Below are 22,549 nucleotides of genomic sequence, written 5' to 3'. Positions count from 1 at the left end.
ACAGCTTGCTACTGAAGTCTACAAGAACACATTTGATAACTTTGACAGTCAGGAAAGTATGCCAGTAACAACAGAAAATATACATTGCTTTGATAGGTCACTAAATACAGATTTGACTGTATTTGTCAGATTGATTGGTATAGAACAGCTGAGTGACTTACCCTCCTATCAAGTGAAATAATAGCCACAAAGAACAATTTCATTTATAAAATTCTTTTCTTTGGTGACATAAGAAAAACAGACATTATCCATTAAAGTTCTAATGGTGGTCAGTATAACAGAGATAGCGTAGGCAACCACCACAGACTTCTTCCTCTTATCCTTATCCTCCTCTCCTGTAATCAATGGGATCATAATTTATTGCAATTGTTGTTATTAAAGGGCTTTCTAAATAAATGAAAGTGTGTTTATGTGTGTGTGTGTGGTGTGTAAAGAGGGGAGGGTGTTTGGGTCTATTGGTGGAAATCAAGATGTGATACTGTATAGCGGGTTTTCAATAAATTTGTAAAATTTGGCGTTTTGCCTCCTAAAAGGTATGCCAATAATTTTAGTGGCCACAGGGTTTCAGTCCTTTGCAGATGAACACTAAGAAGAGTACTGAATATTTTAGCGATTGAAATTTTATTGGGCTACCATCAAAACACCAAAATAAGCCCAAATTAACACCATGCTAAAAAAAAATGCTATACAGTAGTAAATATTTCTGTAATTTGACATCCCCCCTTCAGAATAAAAAAAAATTTTAACCATCAAACTATCAACATGTTTATCACCCATGCCCATCTTTGTATGACTTATAATTACAGCAAAACTCATTTAGTACGAACATGGATATTGTGAATTTACGGATATAGCGAAGTCATCTTTGATCCCCAGCTATATAAATTTAATGAATTTCTTATACGGTTATAACGAATTACGGATAGAGCAAAGTAATTTCATAGATCCCCGTGACTTCCTTATAATCGAGTTTTGCTGAAGACATTTTTAAGTTTTAAGATAACAAGGAAGCTGTTAGAGATAGGACTATGACAATCATAAAACTGCATGTTATTACAAATAAATCAAATAAGATCAAGCATGACTTTGTGTCTAAATTCTATGAAGTTCCAGATAAATGATTTACCTTTCTTTTCCACTAACTGCAGCAATGTCTCTAGATTTTTCTCCATACAGATGACATCAATGACTGCCTGGCGTCCCTGAGGAGTGAAGGTAATTGTGTACAGCTCATGTAACGTGGGAATAATGTCTGCATTCTCTTGTTCACCTGGAGCTGAAAGAACAAGAAAAATTCAAATAAATCTCTGTTGGACAATAACAGAATTTTGTATGAAAGGATACATACCATAAACTGCAATTTTATACAGGGAGAATTAAACTTTTAAGGAAAATGATAGATGACCCACCTCTGGCCTGGAAACTTCTGATTTCGTCAATACACTGGAGAGTTTTCAGGTACATGACCATCTCCGCCCCGAGGTGTTGTATAGGGTTCTCCTCCCCATCATCCTGACCGTCATCCTATAAAAAATCGTCCAACCGTGAAACCTAATCAGCTCAATCCCACAGGAATCCCAAAGGACAAATAGATGAAATGTAAACAATTTACAAAGACCTTACCTGTAACAGGCACTTTATAATGCCATTGGTAGTGTCAATCCTGGAGAATAAGAACTTGAGGCCATGCTGGGTCTGGAGAAGAGATCGCACACACTCCTGTATGACTGCAAACAGCTGGGGATGGCCAAAGGTCAAGGGATTGGACAACAAATGGAACAAGCAGTCCAGGGTACCACTGAAATAAAGATTCATGTGTTTTATTATACATAAAGAGTAATTAGTTATTATAACAAGCTATTTCCAGCTTTAGTATGCTGATCTTTCTAATAAGAGATGACTTACCAGTACTGGGCAATGTTGTATAGACCAGGGTAGGGGTCAATGGCAGGTGGTCTCTTGGTAAACATGGCCTTTCCTGGCAAACTCCTGCTTGGCTGGGCCTTTGAGAGAAATAACAATGCCATAACAAACAAAAGTGAAAAAAAAAATAACAACTATGAAAACACTAAAATATACAAAATATCAGGTATATACACACCATATTTTCTTGATCTTAGTAAATATGGTAAATAAAATATGACTTACAATAATGTGAGGAGCAATCCTGAACAGCTTGGTGACTTCCTTAATGTAAGATATGACATTTTCTACTGTGACCTCGCTGATGACCCCTTCATCAGACAGTGGCTCCATCTCCTGGTCCGTGCCCTCATCTCTCTTCTCCTCTGGGGGTGTGGCTTCCATTACACTAAAAAAGGATACACTGGTACATAAAATATTACACAGCTTTTTCTTGAAAATACATTTTAAAATTTCTTTTTCTCTTATGACTTCTAGGGATTTCTGTTTCCCTTACAAGATTTTTGTAAAGCACACCTTTTCACTTCTGTATTCATCTTCTGAAGTAACTCCAATGTGTTGATCTTCCTTACAAATGCTGTTAAAGCTACAATAACTCTTATGTTCTGAAAAAAAATAAACCATAATTTTTTATACACTGCACCTTTATTTCATTCATACTTCTGTAACATAATTATGTACGTTGAATATTATATTCCTAATAATCACTTTATGCAAAATAAAATGGATTTCTCCTCTAATGAGATACCATAATTTTCGGGTTATAGGTCGATGGGGTATATAGGTCGAAAGGCTCATTTTCAGCCTTAATTTTTGAAAAATCCTAGCAGCCACTGTATGAACTTACTATATAGGACGAGGCTTTGTTTCCCTCTCACAAGATTTTAGGCAGATACAACGTATCAGAACAGGTAAACCTCTATTATTACCGGTCAATTCCCTTACATGAATATAAACATATGCAAATATCAAACAGGTATTTTAATGAGTACAGCATTTAAATAAAGTTTTTAAAAAAATGATTAAAACTTCTTTGAATTGTGTTACTACTTTTTTTAAGGCAACTTGCCTGTTCAATGCCTCCAAAGTTTCATACTGTTGTTAAACCAGAGGCAAAAATAACACGTAAAATGTTTCTTATTTTAATCTATACTTTGAAATAGACCTACATAAAAAATTTAAACTAATTCTTCTTCATGAAAACTTGGACACATTCCTAATATAGTTCATTCAGTTAGTTATTTACCGGTGCAGCATTTGTGCAAGTTTGCCATTTTACATTTATTAAGCCTTATAGTTTTTGCTAAAACCCGCAACCGAACTTTTAATGTATATATAAAGCAACAGTAAAGAATATAAAATAATATTACCACGCTGTAAGTTTAATTTATAAATTTAATTGAGAGTACCGGTACATCCACAATTTGACAGCCATTATGAATTTCATGGCTTTGTTTATTCAATGATGCGTAACACTAATACCCTATAACGGCACGTGGATTTGCTAATCATGCCCTGCGGGTATTAAACCAACACAGGTGTTGAAACCTTTGCATGTACACAGTGTAAATCCTTTTATCTGTGGAAATTAAAATTCGTTAAAAGCCAATCTTTGTATAGCGGTAATTCAGTGTACTTCTTGTGTACGGAGAAGCTTTTAATAAACCTTATAATATCAGTTAAAATTATATTTCTTTCTTAAATCATATTTCTGTAACCTGCATTTATTACTAATTCTTTGCTCATAAAACTCCATATCAATAAAATTAATTTTTTATCATCCGCATGTATATTTCCATAATTGCTTGTAAAACTTCAAACTATCTTTCAAAACAATTTTTAGGAATTGACTGGCAACAATATATTTCACTCATTTTACATTAAAATAAATATAAGACTTTTACAATAAAAAAATTAATTCTATTTCAATTTATCAATCTACTAATTAATGGTAAAACACTACACTTGTGATCTTGAAAAATTTTCCGTATTTTAAATTTTGATACGGTTGCGGTTTTACATTTAGTAAACGATAGCGACTTCCTAACTTCACAAGATGGCTACCGCATGATGGCCAATGGATAACACGTTGAGGAATTATTAACTTGATGAAGCACAGTTTTTTCCTTTGTCATCAACGGACATTTAATGGAATTTATTTTGTAAGAAAGCTATAGAACAAATATTTTATTGTTTACCTAGGCATTAATTTTTCTGCATAAAATAATGAAAATAGTTATAAAAGTGGCACAGATTTGCTCTGAAATTTACGTAAATTTTATTGATTTTGGGGCATTTTTGGTCAACATTGAGCCTTATAAAGGTTGAATTCGAAATGAAACCTACACCAAAAACTTTTACCTGTTCACTCAACCGGAAAATGTAGGTCGACCTATAACCCGAAAATTACGGTAATTTACCTGTTTCCCCAGCATCAAGTTGAGAATTCTTTGGAAATCAGTTTCCTGTTCACCTTCCACTTTGATGTCCTTCTGAAAAACATTAACCTGGCATTCCTCTGTAAATTGCCATCTATAAAGTTTGTGGTACAATGAAACACACTAGGCATCTTCCAATTTGTACTTTTATAGGACATAGGTACTTAAAAGAAAATTCTCAGCAAAACTTGACCTTAACCCGGGACTCCTCTTGCCTTAAAAATAGAATATAAACATAAGCAAATATTAACACTAAGTTTCCATTTCATCTTTGAGGTGAGCTAAAAATCATTAGTAAAATGATTAGATGACATCAGTGCAATGTTTACATAAAACAAGTACATTTTCTCTGGATATCAGTATACTGGTTATCAAAGAATTTAAAGAAGTACAAGAGAAATTTACCAGAGTTTGAACACAAAGGTCTGGGTCACATGAACAGAGAGCACCTGCCAATGTGATGCCCATCTTAAGATGGCGGACTTTGAATGCTCCTTCTGGTTGGTTCATGGCTTTCTCTTCATCCAGTCCCTCCAGCATCCAGTTGATCAATGTTTCCACTACATCTGTATAATAAATATAGGGTTACTGTGATGTGGTGTCTCAAAATGAAATCTACTGCTAGCATTTCATTAATCCAAATGTCAGTAGCCTAGTTGCTAAAGACCAAGTGATAATCTCATCTCCCAGTTAGAAAAAATCAAGACAATATGTTTCAGATAACAAAACTTTGGTTTACTTGAAAATTAACAATAATATATGATTATCTCTACTGTGGATAACCATCCTTACACAATATAACATATTGGTAAATTACAACATGTTTTGAAGATTGCCATCTAAATTGACCTTAAGAATGATATATCTATCGATGACTAATAGTGAACTTCACGTGGTAGTAAAGATGGGAAGATGATTTCACTGCATCACTACTGGTGTTTAACCTGGCCCAAGCATTAATCTCATTATACTGTATTTTAATTTAATATATACTATATTTTACAATTCAGTGATTTTGGTCAAATCCTTTTTTTAAAAGAGATTTTGGTTTACATTTCTATGAATTTATTTACCTTTCATATAGCATAAATATAAGTAAAAGATATACAAGGATTTGAATTAATTACCTTTCTTGTTTTCTTTTACAAGCAACCAAGATAAACCCTTGGCAAAATTTGCTGGGAGTTCTTCCAGTACAATAATCCATCTACAATCAAATGTATTTATATCATGAAGCTGTTAGGATTAAATCTACCTAAATATAACCTTGTTGCTAAAAACTTTTAAAAAAAAAAAGTGAAGTCTTTTATCATGGACTGTCTGAAGAAATGAATGTGTTGAGACTTACTTATCACGGTGGTCAGCTCCCAGGAACTGGTCAATCACAGACAGAATGACCTTGGCCTCTGGAGGACACTCCGTCTGACTGTCTGGGCCATTCTCTAGCTTTTGTTTCTCTACTTCATAATCTGTCAAAGTCACATCTGGGAAGGTCTGTAAAACAATAGTTTAGTATATTTGTTTCAGTGACTTCTTTCATATGAGCATTGTGACGATCAGTAACTAATGATGTCCACTTTAGAAAAATGTTGAATTCATTAAAGAAATTTCACTGAGCTATGTTTTTTTTATCTATGGGTTTTGTTTTTTATCCTCAGTAAAATTATTTCATTATTATCATTAACCCACCTGTAGAGGGGTACATTCCTTGGTGAAAGGATTGAATATTGTAGGAAAAGTGCAGGATTCATCAATTTCCTCAAAGTCCTGAAATTATAAACCCATTCATTTTACATTAAAACAGAAATCAAGAAGAATTGTTTTGTCTTAATGAGACTGAAATAAACAATGCCCTTGTATCATTTATACCTGTAAATCAGGATCAAGTTCATCCATGTTGGGCAGTTCATCACCTGATGATATGCTCTCATAGTCTCTGTCAACATCCTGGAAAATAATAAAAATAGTAAATCCTGTGAAATTTCTTCTCCAACTATGTTTTTTATGAGTACTTGATACTCAAACCCTGCAAACCTGAAGTTCATCCTGATCTGAGTATCCTACTGCATCAGGTGACAGGGGCTCAAACAGTGTGTCATCTCCAACCTCATCTATCACCTCACCTAAAAATAGACACAGGGCATAGAGGCAATTATTACAATTAATACTTAAATCTGGTAAATTTACATGTACATGTAAATACAAAATTTGGTATTAAATCAACCATTTATACATTATCTGAATAAATTGTGATCAGTGAGAAAGCTTAGATTCCAGGTAAATTTACACATAAATGCATTTATAGTATTTTTTAAGTACTTGCCTGCTTCCATGATTTCTTCCTGTGTGGGGGAAGGCTCTCCTTGAACTGGGGTGAAAGGATCTGAATATGTCTGGGAAAAGGCGGATTCATCAATTTCCTCAAAGTTGAAATGGGGGATAAAGGATTCATTTTACATCAAAACAGAAATTAAGCCAGGATCTGTTTTCTTGTGTATGACCTGAAATAAATCTAATGCCCTTGTATCAATTATACCTGTAAATTGGTGACCTTGACCTTCTCTGGGGTTCATCATCCCGATGAGGTGCTCTCATAGTCTCTGGAAATCCTGAAAAACCTAATATAAATAGTAATCTGTGAAATTTCGTGGTGATCTTGAAGGTGTTCTTCTTGGTGACCTTGAATATGACCTAGACCTCGATCTGGATTGTGATCCGGACACTGCCTCCTTCTAAAGCCTTCTTGCATGTCTTCCGATTTCAAAAGCATTGTGACATCATGTATATTGCAATGTATACCCATGGCATTCTAGTTTTCTCTCTGAGATCTCTCCCAATCTTTCTGAAATATTGTTCCCTTGGACATTCAAATGTAAAATTTGGTTGCTAGAAGTTTCCATTTCTCTGCTGCCTCCTCTATAATCTTGCTCCTCGTAAGGTTTCCCTCCATCACTGTTTTCTTTTCCTGGCCTTGGCTCTATATTTCAAGACAGTAACCATGTATTTTATATCTCTAACTATGCTTTTATAGGGCTGGCCATGAAAACTCGCAAACTGCTGAAGTTCATCCTGATCTGGGTATCATACTGCATTTAGATGTGGGGGGCTCAAACAGTGTGTCATCTCCAACCTCATGATACCACCTAAAAATGACACAGGGCATAGAGGAATTATTACAATTAATACTTGTCTGGTTAATTTACCATGTACATGTAAATACAAAATTTGGTATTAAATCAACCATTTATACATTATCTGAATAAATGGTTCAGTGAGAAAGCCTGGATTCCTCTCACATAAATTTACACATACATTTTTATAAATTTTTTAAGTACTTAGCTTTGAAATACCTTCTTCCTGTGTGGTTAGGAATGTCTTGAACTGGGGTGAAACCTTTAATATAACTTTTATTAAGTCATAATACTTTTTAGATACTTGACAGTGGCTTCCACTTGCATCGGTGATCTAGGGTTAAACAAATATTCTGTCTTTCTGGTGTGTATGACCTTGACCTAGACAAAACCATTTCTGGAATATTTATCTAATTTCACCTTATTCTGATGAGGTGACCTGAATTTTGTTTGAGGTGATACAAAAATTTGACCAGAATGTATATTTTGATCACTGATCTCCTTGGTGACACTTATAACTTGGTAGTGAAGCCTTTTGGTGACCTTGAACCTTGACCTAGACCTCGATCTGGATTGTGATCTTGACCATGACCTCCTTCTAGAAGGACTTCTTGGATAGTCTCTAGTTTCACCTTCTTTGAATTCTCTTTCCTTCTCCCTTGAGCGTTCTCTTTCCCTCTCTCTGAATCTCTCCCATTCTTTCTGTTTATGTTCCCTATCACATTCCCTTCTCACATCTCTGTCTCTAGAAGTTTCTCTTTCTCTGCTGCCTCCTCTATAATCTTGCTCCTCGTAAGGTTTCCCTCCAAACTGTCCATCTTTTCCTGGTCTTGGCTCTCCTCTTGGGTCGTAATGGCCTTCCCTTGGTTCCAGACCTTTGTTAGGGCTGGCCATGAAGTCAGGCCTGTGCTGAGGCTGCTGGTGATACTGATCTGGGTACATATCTGATTTAGATGGGGGAGGTACCCCTGGCTGGAGTATCCCTGGTGCCATGATACCCTGAGAGGGAGGGATGCCTTGGGAGGGTGGTATGTGAGCCTGAGCAGCTTGGGCAGCTGCCTGTGCAGCCTGTACCTGTTGGTTAATATAGTCCAGTGGGTGCTGCTGCTGGGGTTTGGTCCCTTGGCGTGGTGGCTCCCATTCTGGTCGACTAGGTGGTTCTGAAGCCTGGCTTCCTCTCACATCAACAGCTAAATTTTTAAAAATAATGAAATATTAGTTTTGAAATATCTTTTCCATACTGTTAGGAACATTTGTAACAATAAATCTTTAACATAACTTTTATTAAGATCATAATACTTTATACTACTGGTATATTTTCGGTAAAACTTTGATGAGAGCAATGTACACCATTGCCTTAGATTAATTAGTAGACAATGGAAATTAAGACAGAGACACACTTACGCAGTTTGACTCTGGGCTGAGGGGGAGGTGGGGGTGGAGGGGACTCAGTCTCTGGTTTGACCACAGTCAGTGACCCATAAATAGCCACAGTCAGAGTGTTATACCATCCCTTTAGAATCAGTCCATCTGTAGGAACCTTTTGGAAAAATTAAAATCCACTTTTGATTAAGGTTTAATACTATCATGGATTCAATTTACAATAGATGTTGCAAAGCATCATTTCTGGACTTCCAAAAATCCAACTCCTAGACAAATAGGAAAGGACATAAAAATTTAATTTAGATTTTACATGAAATATACACAAACCTCTGCATCTGTTTTCATCTGAATATCCACATTTTCTTTGTAATTTATCCTGAAAGTATTAAAGTACATGTAAAAGTAAATATGATAAATATGATTTTGTGCATACCAGTAAATAGAATAATTCATAATTTTCCAGTCATTAGAAGATATCTCTTCATAATTATTTTGTGATCATCAAATTCTAGTTTGCCTGTCATAAGATCAAGATAAAACTTTATGCAAGACTTGAGCACAACTAAATCAGTTTCACTAAGAAGATCTACAAAGCTTCACTTACACTCCTAACTTCTCAAATGTGGCAGCATTAGGTCTGTTCAAATTATTTACATACAGCTCCAGTGCAAATGAGGATGGGTTTGTTGCTCTACAAATCAATCAAACATATTTATCTTTTCTTTAATTCCACTTGTTTTTCTCTCTTAAAACACACACACATACACAAAATGTAAACATTTTTTAATACACTTGGGGTTCAGCATACCTATGTTCCAAAATTTTGCTTGAATGCTGATTTTAAATTTTTGCTTGAATGCTGATTTTTGAGTGAAGCCTTATTTATTTATTAAAAAAAACATAATTTTAGCATACCTCGTGGGGGGAAATGTCAGAAAATGGCATTTTACTTGACTACATTGTAAAGGAATACTTGTCAGTAGTCACTCATTCCAGTAAGATTTATTTCTCTTACCAGGGTGACAAGGAATCTATCAGAATTAATGTCTCACTGACCCTAGTCTAACACCTCCTGGGACATCAGCCTGGACTCTGGTCTGCAGAGGGATAATTCTCACTTCCTGGATCAACACAGGTCTAGGGAACTGGACAAGGTCCAGATTTAGCTCCTACAAATTGATACACATTGAAAGTTGTCTTGTTTGTGCAAACAATAAAATGTACATCTAGACTCACTCTCAAACATGCAAAGTTTGCATGCAGGAAGTAATTAACATATACTTAGGTATAAATTGATTGTTGCTGTGCCTGCATTTGCATTTTATTATTGTTTTTTCCTTACTTCTGCGTTTATTTAAAACTAAGTAGCAAAAAGAGGAGTTTATTATTATTTCTTAAAATTTAGATCTGGTCATTGTTTAGAAGGAAATTTATAAAAATGTCTTGGACATTGTAATCGGGACAGAATCCTGGCTAAAGGGAATAAAACCAGGGAAAAACCCCACAAAGGACGCCATCAAATCATCAGAAATCTTTCCAGAAAATTACGCGTCCTTCCGAAATGACAGGGGCACATTGGGAGGAGGAGTATTCATACTAGTCAACAAAGACATAATAGCCACGGAAAAACCTCAGTATGTAACAGCATGTGAGATTGACTGGATAAAAATCAAACTAAAAAACGCAAAAGACCTATTAATAGGTGCATTCTACATGCCTCGCAGAAACATCAACATTGTAGATGAATTAGAGAAATCATTCAAATTAATTTCAGAAGATGGCCAAAGTAACATCATTCTAGCTGGCGATTTCAACTGCCCAGACATACTATGGGACAATTTAGGACTCAAAAGAAACGCAACGGACAAAGAGGTACAGAGCTCACTGGTAGATGTCACATCTCAAGCGGGGTTAACCCAAATTCAAAGGGAAAACACTAGGAAAAACAACAACCTGGATCTGGTCTTCACAACAAACCCCTCCCTAGTCAAATCATCTTCTGTAATCCCAGGCATCTCGGATCATGCAATAGTCATTACCGACCTAGATACAAAGCCGTTTTACCAGAAACAAAACCCTCGGACAGTATACATATGGTCAAAGGCGAATTGGGAAGGACTAAACAAAGACCTTGGAGAAACAAAAGACCTACTGATTGATCTGGATACGAACAATAAAGACGTCGAGAATATGTGGCAAACATTCAAAACCATCCTATTCAACAGCCTAAAAAATAACGTACCAACAAAAATGATAAAATCCAACAATAGGCTCCCATGGATCAACCACAAAATCAAAAAGATGATCAAGAAGAAACAAAACCTGTACAACCAAGCAAAAAGAACAGGGTCATGGACAAACTATAAACACCACCAAAAAGAATGCAAAAGACAAATCAGGAAAGCAGAATGGAACTACAAAAATACAGCAATCCTGGAAGGCATGGATAAGAACAACTCGAAACCATTCTGGAAATATGTTAAATCTCGCAAACAAGATAACATCAGAGTAGCACCCTAAAAGATAAAGGGCATTTAATCAATGACAGCAAAGAAAAAGCAAAGATCCTTCTAAGACAATTTTCATCAGTCTTCACAAAGGGGAAAGTAAAAACAATGCCCTCGACAAACATCAACCTAAAAACAGGAATAAAAAGAATCACCATCAGAGAAGAAGGCGTGGCAAAACTGCTTAAAAACATCAATCCATCAAAAGCAGCCGGACCCGATAACATCCCAAACAGAGTCCTGAAACAATGTGCAGACCAAATAGCACCATTATTGTCGATTATATACCAAAAATCACTAGATACAGGGGAATTACCAAAAGACTGGCTCAGCGCAAACATATCGTGTATCTTCAAAAAAGGGGATAGACACGCAGCTGAAAACTACAGACCAGTCTCCTTAACATCAGTACCCTGCAAGCTACTAAAGCATATCATATGTCGACAAATGATGAAACATTTGGAATGCAACAAAATATTAACATCCTTGAACCACGGCTTCAGGTCCGGATATTCCTGCGAAACCCAACTCGCTATAACCATACACGACATGTTACTACACGACATGTTACTATCCTACGACAAGGGTCACCAAGTAGACGTAGCAATCCTGGATTTCTCGAAAGCATTCGACACTGTTCCCCATGATAGACTCCTACACAAACTCAATCAATACGGGATAAGAGGAGAAATCCATGACTGGTTAACAAACTTAATAACAAAAAGGACAATGAGAGTCCAGTTAGATGGGGAATACTCAGACGACACTAGCGTGGAATCCGGGGTACCACAGGGAACAGTACTTGGACCCATACTTTTTCTCTGCCATATAAATGATCTCCCTGACGCAGTAAAATCTTCAGTTAGGCTTTTTGCCGACGACTGCCTTTTGTACAGGGAAATTAAATCACCCAAAGATCAATCTGACTGGGGTATGAGATTTAACGCAAAAAAATGCTATGTACTAAGCATACGTAGAAAAATAAACAGCCAATACACCCTTGAGAACCACAACTTAGAACAAGTGGCATCAAATCCCTACTTAGGACTACAAATACAAGAAGACCTGAAATGGAAAGAACATATAAACAACATCTCAAATAAAGCCAACTCCACCCTAGGCTTCCTAAGAAGGAACTTACAACACTGTCCAAGGGAATGTAGAAAGATTGCATATATAGCACTAGTAAGATCCATAATGGAGTATGGAGCTGTCATCTGGGATCCATACACCAAACAAGAATCAACAAAATTAGAATCCATCCAAAGAAGAGGCGCAAGATTCATAACCAAAGACTATAAATCAAGGGAAGAGGGTACAATGACAAAGATGCTTAAAGATCTTGACCTTCCCTTATTACAAACCAGACGCCAACAACAACGTCTAATCTTTTTTTTACAAAGTGGTTGAGGGGCAGATACCAGCTATTAAACCAGACCAATATATAAAATTCCAAAAACCGAAAAGAAACATCAGACCGAAAGTGTACGAGGACTATCAAGCGACAAATATTATAAGTAATAGGATCAGGAATAACAGCCGTGCAGTTGAGATACTTGATACAAAGACAGACCAACTGAAGAATTCATTCTTTGTACGCACAGCTGTAGACTGGAACCACCTGGAAGAGAAAGCGGTCCGCGCCCCAAAGCAAGAAAGCTTTAAGTCGGCGATAGAACATCTTCGCGACTAAAGCGCCCTCTATCCGTCACATCAAAGCCCAATGGGGTTACTGTGATGTAACAATACAGATACAGATATAAAACTTGCTTTATTTAATAAAATTCTTTGTATAGGAATCAGAAATGTTCATTTCATCCAATGTTTTTCGATCTTTACATATTTTGAAAATATATATTTCATTTCTTATTTAAAGATATGATGGCAAAAATAGTTAATACTCATTCCATTGTCACAGTGGTGTGACCCACGTTTTCAAAGTGAAACTAGGTTTTAGGTGTGCATATCTCTAGAAAAAACGTGTTATAAGAACCGCTACCTATGTTCTATCAGGAAAATGGTATATGTGTATAAAACAAATATTATATATCACAAACCTCGGCATTTTCATGCGAAAATGTATCAAAAAACAACAGTTCCAGCTCTTTCTGCCCGGTGTCAGCCATGATTGAAAAATTAAAACTCAGAACCAATAGCATAGAACATTAAGATCCGGAATATTAGAAAATGCACACTGGACCGCCGATGGGAATTTTTTTTCAGCAATATAATATTATTATTTAATATATGTAAATCATTTAGATTTCATTTCGATTCTCCAAATATACTGGCATGCAACCATGTCATATAAAATAGAACACAGGTGCGGATCAAGAAATTTTTTTCAGGGGGTCCAATTTCAGTCCAAAAAAAAATCTTGACAAGCCAAAAAACTTTTACGGTACTTTTTAAGAATCACTCTGCAAATTACGCATCGTCGCAAACCAGGGCCAAAATATACGAACTCCGCGCACGGGACAGAAAAGAGAAGGGAGAGTTGTTGAAATGTTAACGCTGTACTCTTTACAAGAAGGAATAAATTAATGTCATGTGTTTGAATTTTTACTTTGTAAATTTCATATCCGTTTTCAGTATTTAGAGTGTCTATGAGGCTGTCCTTTGCCATTTCCTTGTTTTATATTTCACAGTACAGTGGCATATCGGTGCTTGGCACTTATCTTCTGGAGATTTTAAGGTTACTCTTTGTATTAGATTTAACCGCGTTGACTCGCACGAAAAATGGTTTTATGCCAAGACAAATGACAATTTATTTTTTAAACATTTTTTACAAGTCACCAATCTTCGCAAGCATAGTATATTTAGGTTCTTTATTAATTGAAGAGATCAGCATATTCCTTGATGGTGTCTCAGTCTTTTTGGCATGAATTAAAAAAAAAGCGACTCGTTAATTAATAGAGATATATCATAAAAAATAATCGCTTTTATTTCTATATGAACAATTGCAGCATTGCTAATTAAACTCTCTTAGTGAATAATTATTTCGTTCCACGAAATTGATAAAGAATATTTTTTTCACCACTAAATATTTAAATAAGCTTATTACCTTAACATATCAAAGTATACAAAGAACTATATAGGGTTTCTTTCATTTGCGGCCCCCAAATTGTCTGACAACTTTTCGTATACTATTTTTTTTTAAGTCATGGTGTGTACTTCTAAATGATGTTAAAAATTTGTTATTTTGAATGGAGGCCTACAACGGCCAATACCATATATAGTTCTTTGTTTGTGAGGAACCTATCTTGGATTGTGTATGCAACTACAACTAGCTAACCCCCCCCCCAATCTAAATCGAATATTACACCAATTTCAGAGCGTATGCACGTATACGTATTAAAGTTTATGGGATTAATGCCTAGGTCACATTTAAGTCGATGGTCGGGCGACTAAATTTTTCTGGTCTTGTCGGCTGAAAAACATGATCGGTCGACACGAGTATCGGGCGACACGGAGCAGTCACATTAATTCCTAGGAACACCGATGACTTGGATAAATTACACAACAAATCTTTTTTCTTTAAAAATCAGCAATATTTTTCATAGATCTATATTCAGATAGGTGATGTGAGTAATGTTTGCAAGGCAAAGTGGTAGCATTTTGTAAGATTGTAGCTCAATGTTAAAAATATGTGCTAAAGTTTGTATAGAATTACATAAAATAACGACAAATGGCGCGTATCTAAGCAGCAAAGAATACTTAGGATTTCTTTATGTCTTACGGATTAATTATCTAATGTTATTTCCGTTCAAAAATATTTATCAATCCATGCATCAACATTTTGTTTGTGTTGTGAATCCTTTATAGATTAAATATTCACAAGTCCGCCAATCGTCGCCCGATCATCGAGCTCTGAGCTACAGTTTAATTTTAACCGTCGGTCGAAATTTTTGACACCCTTATTGTCAAACGACGCACGCCCGACTTAAGAAACTGATCGCCGATGGTCGGACGATGATCGAAGGTTGGTCGACGGATAACTTCAATTGAGGAAATCGGCCACCGACGCAGAAAAAATGATAACTTGGACCGATGGACACAAAATCGGTCGGCCTACAAAAAAAGAGGTCAAAATCGGGCAAGACAACGGCCGATGCACCCGAAGAATCCCATTTTGGCTTCAAAAAACGTCGGCTGTTGGTCGTTTTTGGAAATGTGACTGGGGTTTTAAAAATCCATTATAGGCTATTCCCTATAAACATTAAGACAACAGAATAAGATGATTTTCAGAATATTTTCATAAATATTTAAGACGATGTCAATGACACATAGTTCAGTTGGAATCACCGAATGCACATTAACCCCGTCCTGATTATAAAGTAAATGTACAATTATTCAGGTCTGTGTACATAACGATGAAGTGTTTTTTTAGCATAACTACACTGGAATACAAGTATGCATGTACTGTGCATATCTAGAACTAACTTGATAACAGCTGATCGTGATTTTTAACTATGGCGAAACTCGACGTGGACCGTGGGTATGCCTGGGTCATTCTTGGAGGTATTTATTATTCTCTTGATATATAACTTTATGGTTTTTAAAGTGGTTCACAGTGAACTTCAAGGCAGACTGCATTTATTCATTTAATTTTTAAGACGCGTGTGTACACTTCCTTGACGAATATTAATAACTTCGTTAATACTCATGTGTTTTAAATGATTCTTTTTTTTAAACTTGTGAATCTCCTAATTTGTGAACTAGTGAATTTCAAAACCTTTTGGGAGGCAACATTTGCACAATAGCGATAAAGTCATAACTTTGTAACGAATCTCTCTAGTTTTTTGACGATGTGCAACTTAAATTTCCTCCTAGACAATGATTGGGGTGGGGGTGGGGGGTTGAACATGTAACATTTTATCAGAGTTCACTGAGTTGTGCAATTTCTTTTAATGTTCCATTCAAGCTCGAAACAGAGCTTCAAAAGCAGTAATCAAAACATCTTCGCTATCCAAGGGTTTCTTATACGCTACTCTCCTCACGAAAACGAGGAAAGTGGCGTATCAGAAACCCTCGGCTACCGAAGATGTAATCAAACCAAAAGTATCAAAAACCTTGTATAACCTTCAATAGTGACTAACTAATCTTTATTGGTTGATTTTCTTCATACCGCACTCTCTAACTGAAATTTTTTCTCCTGGAAGTGGTACTCATGAAGAGAAAAGCGAGCTTCTCCATCTTCACGACCCATTCTCGGCTTTATTTTTTGTCCCCCTCTTTCGCGAAAGCGAGGGGGCATTTGTCCGTCCGTCATTATGTCTAGCTGTCCGTCCGTCACAAAAACTTTAGCCTTACCCATAACTTTTGATTGAGAGGCGCTATGGCTTTCATATTTTACATGTGTATTCCTTGTGACAAGACCTTTCTTTGGGTACCACCAAATTTGACCTTTTGACCTTGACCTTGGAGTTTGACCTACTTTTACACTAAAATTCTTATTTTTAGCTCTACTGGTCAGAGACCAGAAGAGCTTATGAGATAGTAAGGTGTCCGTCGTCCGTCCGTCTGTCTGTCTGTCTGTAAACAATTTTTCAAAACGCTACTCCTCCTACAGTTTTGGTCTGATTTTAATATAACTTGGCACACAAGTAGACTGCACTAAGATACATAAAATAGTGCATCGGTTTTTGATTTCGATGAACGGTGTTGCCATTGTTACTAAAAATAGAATTTTCTGTGAAATTCCTTTAAAACACTATTCCTTCTACAGATTTGGTCTGATTTCAATATAACTTGGCACACAAGTAGATTACACTAAGATACATAAAATAGTGCATCGGTTTTTGATTTCGATGAACGGTGTTATCATGGTTACTAAAAATAGAATTTTCTGTGAAATTCCTTTGAAATGCTACTCCTCCTACAGTTTTGGTCTCATTTCAGTATTACTTGGCACACAAGTAGACTACACTAAGATACATAAAATAGTGCATCGGATTTTGATTTTGATGAACGGTGTTGCCATGGTTACTAAAAATATAATTTTCTGTGAAATTCCTTTAAAATGCTACACCTCCTAAAATTTTGGTCTGATTTCTGTATAACTTGGCACACAGATAGACTACACTAAGATACATATTACAGTGCATCGGATTTTGATTTTGATGAACGGTGTTGCCATTGTTACTAAAAATAGAAATATCTGTGAAATTCCTTTAAAACGCTACTTCTTCTACAGTTTTGGTCTGATGGCAATGGCTTCTTTTCTCATCCTTTGTTATAAGTACAAACCAGTAGAGCTACAGTCTCGACAGAGACTTCTGGTTTACTTTAGCCATAACTTTTGAACGGTAAGGACTAGGGCTTTCATATTTCATATATGTATTCTTTGTGGCAAAGCTTTTCATTGGATACCAACAAGTTTGACCTTTTGACCTTGACCTTACTTATGAAAAAACTTTAACCTTGGCCGTAATCTTTGAACGGTAAGGGCTAGGGCTTTTATACTTCAATTCTTGTAAGAAGACCTTTCATTGAATACCAAGAACTTTAACACTTTGACCTTGACCTTCGAGTTTGACCTACTTTAAAAAAAAACAAACCTTGACCATAACTTTTGAAGGGGTATAAGAGCTAGGGCTTTCAAACTTCACATATGTAATTCTTGTGACAGGGCCTTTCATTTGATATCAAGAACATTGACCCTTTGACCTTGACCTTGGAGTTTGACCTACTTTTTAAAAACTATGACCTTGGCCATAACTTTTGAACAATAGAATATAGGACTTTCGTATTTCACATATGTAATTTTTGTGGCAAAAACTTTTATTTGATACAAACAGCTTTGAACTTTTGACCTTCACCTTGGAGATTAAGTACTTACAGAAAAACTTTAACCTTGGCCATAACTTTTGAACAGTAAGGACCAGGGCTTTCATACTTGACATATTGAATCCTTGTGACAGGACTTTTCATTGGATATCAAGAATTTTGACCTTGACCTTTGAGTTTGACCTACTCTTTAACCTTGGTCATAACTTTTGAACAGTTTTGGCTAGGGCTTTCATACTTCACATTTGTAATACTTGTGAGAAGACCTTTCTTAATAAACCAAAAACTTTGACCTTGGAGTTTGACGTACATTTCAAGAACTTATCCCTGGCCATAACTTTTGAACAGGTGGTGTTAGGGCTTTCATATTTCACAATGGTATTTCTTGTGAGAAGACCCTACTTTGGGTTATAACATATTTTGTCTTCATTTTGTTGCCATACGGGTCATCAGTTTTTAAAAAAACACATCTTGTTCCTTATACAATGAGAAGAGATAGGGCCTTCCTATTTGACATGTGCATTACTTCTGACAAGATATTTCCGAGGGTGCTATGATTTCTGACCCCTTGATCTTGCCCTTCACGATTGACCTTATTTTTAAAAAATCAACTTGTGATAATTTTTAAATGACATTTGATAGGGCGTTCATATTTGACACAATATGTCTTTTTAAAAAATGACATCTCACCCACAAAGACACCGAAAGTGGGGGACCACAATTCTTTGAATTTGCTTGTTAGGAACGAAAATGCAAGGGATTAAAAAAAACTTACAGATTTTCTTTCCGCCACCAGAAAATACAAAATTCTTAAGAAGGCTTTAGTAAAATCGTGAAAAGTTTTAATAGTAATATCATGGTCATAGAAAGGTTTGGGTGCCCCAATATGCCGTGTCCCCCGATTTTAATTCGGGGATATAACGTTTACTTTAGAAAACAATTTTATGTGCCTCCTCAGCTCCTTTATAATTACGTCCGGTGCCCACCCCTTTTTTAACCTACGAAAATGAACTCAATGGGCCTCCGTAAAAAACATCCACGCAATGATAAAGAAAAAAGGGAAAAAATGTCATTGAATGAATTTTTATAAAAAGGTAAATTTTATCACGAAAATCGAAGATGTTTAAATGAAGCCGTAGAAAGATACATTTTAGACAAATACTAGTAAGTCCTGAATTATGCACACTCAAGAGAGCTAGCAACGAAAGCTCAAAGACAGAGAGCACGGATGTGATACAAGATATGAGGACCCTGTCACAACAGTGACGCTGAAACATCTGATCGACATAGACAAACAAAGGAACCAACTTACTAAAGACTGGATGATCAAGATACCCAGGCAAACATTACCAGAGCAGAAAACACATCTAATCAATCATTTTCGAACCACCAACATAAAATTAAGACAAAGAAGCAATCATTAACTTTTGAAATGGAAAAGCACCTGGAGTGGATTCAGATTAACGGAGAGCTACAGAAGGCTGTGAACTCATAATATATCAGAGGCACTGGCAGTGGCACTTGGAAAGATTTGAACTTCAAGAAGTTGCCATCGCGCTGGAAGACTAGCCTCATTTTAAATCTACCGAAGAAGTTCAGAATAAAACAACAAGAATGAAATATGCCAGTAAAAATACAACCCGATGAATAGGGCCAGGGTGTGACCGGTCGACAGGGGATGCTCACTCCTCCATGGCACCTGATCCCACCTCTGATTATTTGGAAGACCGTGTTTGCTCTGCTCCAATTTAGTTTACATGTATATTGTTTAATGGACTTTTGAGCTTGAATACTGTTCTTTATCTCTGTATATTTCCTTGGATTAGCTATGAACACGATTGCTATAAGGACCATAGCATTTAAGGAATACTGACTTCAAACGAGGTCGTTGAAATCCATGTAGCATCAACTTATTTACAATAGCCTGTCTCTTTTTAAAAATTGATCGTATTATGAGAAGGTCCATGTGTTTCGAATAAGTTGGGAGACATAAATACCATTATGCAGGGGAGATTGGGACATTACTTTATAAATCATTTAGAAAGATTGACGGTCTAAAGGCTGGAATCATCACGTTTGTCCCACAGTTCAATTGTTATTAAATTAGTCCTTATTGTTAATGATCCATTAAATTAACCAGATATGAAGCAAATGTGACTGATATTTCGAGTTCTTTTGGATATTCTGTACAACGAGCTGCGAGATATGGAAGTAACTTGTTAACCGAAGAAACTTCATCGATATATCAGAGTGTAGAGGCTACAGCAAGTGTTTTCTTCTTCCCCTCTTGCAATAATTCGGTTACATGGGAATAAAAAAAGATCAGTTTACATGTATAAAGGAGCGCAAATAGTGCCAATAGGAAATTTCAACAGTTTGTTGGAAGACTTAGTTGATCTCCCAAAATTACACAGATGTTGTCAAGGAGAAACTCTAACATCTTTTTAATATTAACCTCGATGTACTTATTGTAGGGTCTGGGTAAGTATTAACGAAGCAATTCCGTAGAGTAAAAAATCACAACATATGAACAATACCGAATTACCATTACTTGAAGAAACAGTTATCAATGTTATAAACAAGAGGCCCACGGGCCTTATAGGTCACCTGAGTATCATGTAACAACTTTACAACAATTGAATTCGCATTTTAAACCAGAGGCCATGAAATTCACAACTTTGAAAGAGGCACCTTTGCTTATCATAATTATAAACTAAACATGCTTACTCTATTTACTTAATACCCAGAGGTAGATCAGAATAACCAAGAGAAAATGCACTTCCACTTTATAACCAGTTGTGCACCCCACCCCAAAGGAACCACTGACCTGGGGCCACTTATTTCAAAATTTTGGAAATTTTATCATAAATTTTATTTCATCACAAATGGTTGATTAATACTAAAGAGTGGATTTCAAAGCATTAATTTATTTTCAGACTTTGTAACCCCCCCCCCCCCCGATACCCATGACCCAGGTGGTATGAAATTAACCATTTTGCTAGATGCACCTTTCTTCATCATCAATAAATATATTTGGATCATTAGCGTAATACACAGGAACAAAGGAAACAATTTTCAAAGAATTGACCCTGGGGCCATAAAATTCACAATTTTGGTAGAGGCACTCTTACTCATCATAACTATGTACTTAGTTAGTTTATTTAATACCCAGGAGCAGAGGAGAAGATTTTTGAAGATTTAATGCATTTTCACTATATAATCAATAGAGCCCCGCCCTAACACCAGAAGCCCTGACCCTGGGGCCATGGAATTCATAATTTTGGAAGAGGCAGCCTTATTCGACATATCTATGTACTTAGTTAGTTTATTTAATGCCCTGGAACAAAAAAGAAGATTTTCAAAGGATTTATGCACTTTTATTATATAATCTATATCTAATATTCTATCTAATCTTTTACTATATAATCTATATAGCCCCACCATAGCACTAGAACCCCTGACCCTGAGGCCATGAATTTCACAATTTTGGTAAAGGACTCAATGCGGATTACAATCATGCCAACAGTTTGACTGCTTGATGTCCATGAGTAAAGAAGAAGATTTTTAAAGATAGCATTAATTTTAGTGGTTTTGGCCCCGCCCCTCAGGCCCCAGGGGGTAGGGACCATGAAATTCACAATTTTTGTTCCCCTACACCCATAGATGCTTTGTGCCAAAATTGGTTAAAATTGTTTGAGCGGTTGCTGAGAAGAAGCTGAAAATGTTCAAAAGTTTACGACCGATTGACGACGTACGACGACGGACGAAAACAGATAGGAATAGGTCACCTGAGTGACTCAGGTGACCTAAAACAAGATGTGTCTGTGAAACACTGATGCCCCTGTATGGCAACATAGCGAAGATTAAACCTTTCTTAAATGCAGATTAAATATGTTGGTACTCAAAGTAAGGTCTTCTCACAAGAAATACAATTATGAAATGTGAAAGCCCTAGCACCACCTGTTCAAAAGTTGTGGTACCTAAAGAAAGGTCTGGTTATAAGAAATACACATATAAAATATGAAAGTCATAGCTTTACTAAATTAAAAGTTATGGGCAAGGTTAAAGTTCTTTGCGGACAGACAGAAAGACAGACAGGCAGACAGACGGACTGGCCCGACAATACTATATACAGTACCCCCGAATCTTCGATTACGGGCACATAAAACATAGCTTTTAATTTTATATCAGGAGGAATGTCAAATATGTTGATGTTAATGATTTCTCAAAAATGAGATGATTTTTTAAAAGCTTTTTTGAAGTTTTTGAGAAATTCCAACTCATGTAAGACCAAAGTAACACAGAAGAAGTACAAGATTTTAACAACATACATGTAAAACAGAAATAGTGCAAAAGTTCATCTACCTGTCGAGCAAGA

At 36.1% G+C, this 22,549-nt stretch overlaps 2 protein-coding genes across 3 annotated transcripts in view; one reads left to right on the top strand and one right to left on the bottom strand.

The window, feature by feature from the left end:
• The window catches only part of LOC134246464 (protein virilizer homolog), a 25,387-nt gene extending 11,879 nt beyond the window's left edge, over positions 1–13,508 (bottom strand). The window contains exons 1-24 of the mRNA XM_062728830.1: positions 13,440–13,508; positions 9,932–10,044; positions 9,480–9,566; positions 9,203–9,251; positions 8,897–9,032; positions 8,055–8,682; positions 7,004–7,058; positions 6,685–6,754; positions 6,396–6,535; positions 6,231–6,308; positions 6,051–6,128; positions 5,710–5,855; positions 5,489–5,568; positions 4,767–4,927; positions 4,561–4,576; positions 4,344–4,441; positions 2,440–2,528; positions 2,149–2,311; positions 1,906–2,003; positions 1,624–1,798; positions 1,410–1,524; positions 1,127–1,276; positions 240–335; positions 1–39 (exon numbers count right to left, since the gene is read on the bottom strand). The exon at positions 1–39 is cut by the window's left edge and continues 135 nt beyond it. Of these exons, the coding sequence (XP_062584814.1) occupies positions 1–39; positions 240–335; positions 1,127–1,276; positions 1,410–1,524; positions 1,624–1,798; positions 1,906–2,003; positions 2,149–2,311; positions 2,440–2,528; positions 4,344–4,441; positions 4,561–4,576; positions 4,767–4,927; positions 5,489–5,568; positions 5,710–5,855; positions 6,051–6,128; positions 6,231–6,308; positions 6,396–6,535; positions 6,685–6,754; positions 7,004–7,058; positions 8,055–8,682; positions 8,897–9,032; positions 9,203–9,251; positions 9,480–9,566; positions 9,932–10,044; positions 13,440–13,508 (2,929 nt within the window). The remainder of the gene's footprint in view (positions 40–239; positions 336–1,126; positions 1,277–1,409; positions 1,525–1,623; positions 1,799–1,905; positions 2,004–2,148; positions 2,312–2,439; positions 2,529–4,343; positions 4,442–4,560; positions 4,577–4,766; positions 4,928–5,488; positions 5,569–5,709; positions 5,856–6,050; positions 6,129–6,230; positions 6,309–6,395; positions 6,536–6,684; positions 6,755–7,003; positions 7,059–8,054; positions 8,683–8,896; positions 9,033–9,202; positions 9,252–9,479; positions 9,567–9,931; positions 10,045–13,439) is intronic.
• Positions 13,509–15,744: 2,236 nt separating this feature from the next.
• Positions 15,745–22,549, top strand: part of LOC134246492 (monocarboxylate transporter 12-like) — a 49,294-nt gene continuing 42,489 nt past the window's right edge. The window contains exon 1 of one of the 2 annotated variants that reach the window (XM_062728865.1): positions 15,745–15,903. In XM_062728865.1, coding sequence (XP_062584849.1) covers positions 15,883–15,903 — 21 coding nt within the window. In that variant the 5' untranslated portion in view covers positions 15,745–15,882. The remainder of the gene's footprint in view (positions 15,904–22,549) is intronic. The other variant, XM_062728866.1, reaches the window with a different exon arrangement.

The sequence above is a fragment of the Saccostrea cucullata genome, unplaced genomic scaffold (assembly GCF_032062105.1).
Source record: "Saccostrea cucullata isolate Sc308-1 unplaced genomic scaffold, CSIRO_AGI_Scuc_v1 ctg2, whole genome shotgun sequence".
Classification (NCBI taxonomy): Eukaryota; Metazoa; Mollusca; class Bivalvia; order Ostreida; family Ostreidae; genus Saccostrea; species Saccostrea cuccullata.
This window is presented reverse-complemented; position numbering and strand designations above follow the sequence as displayed.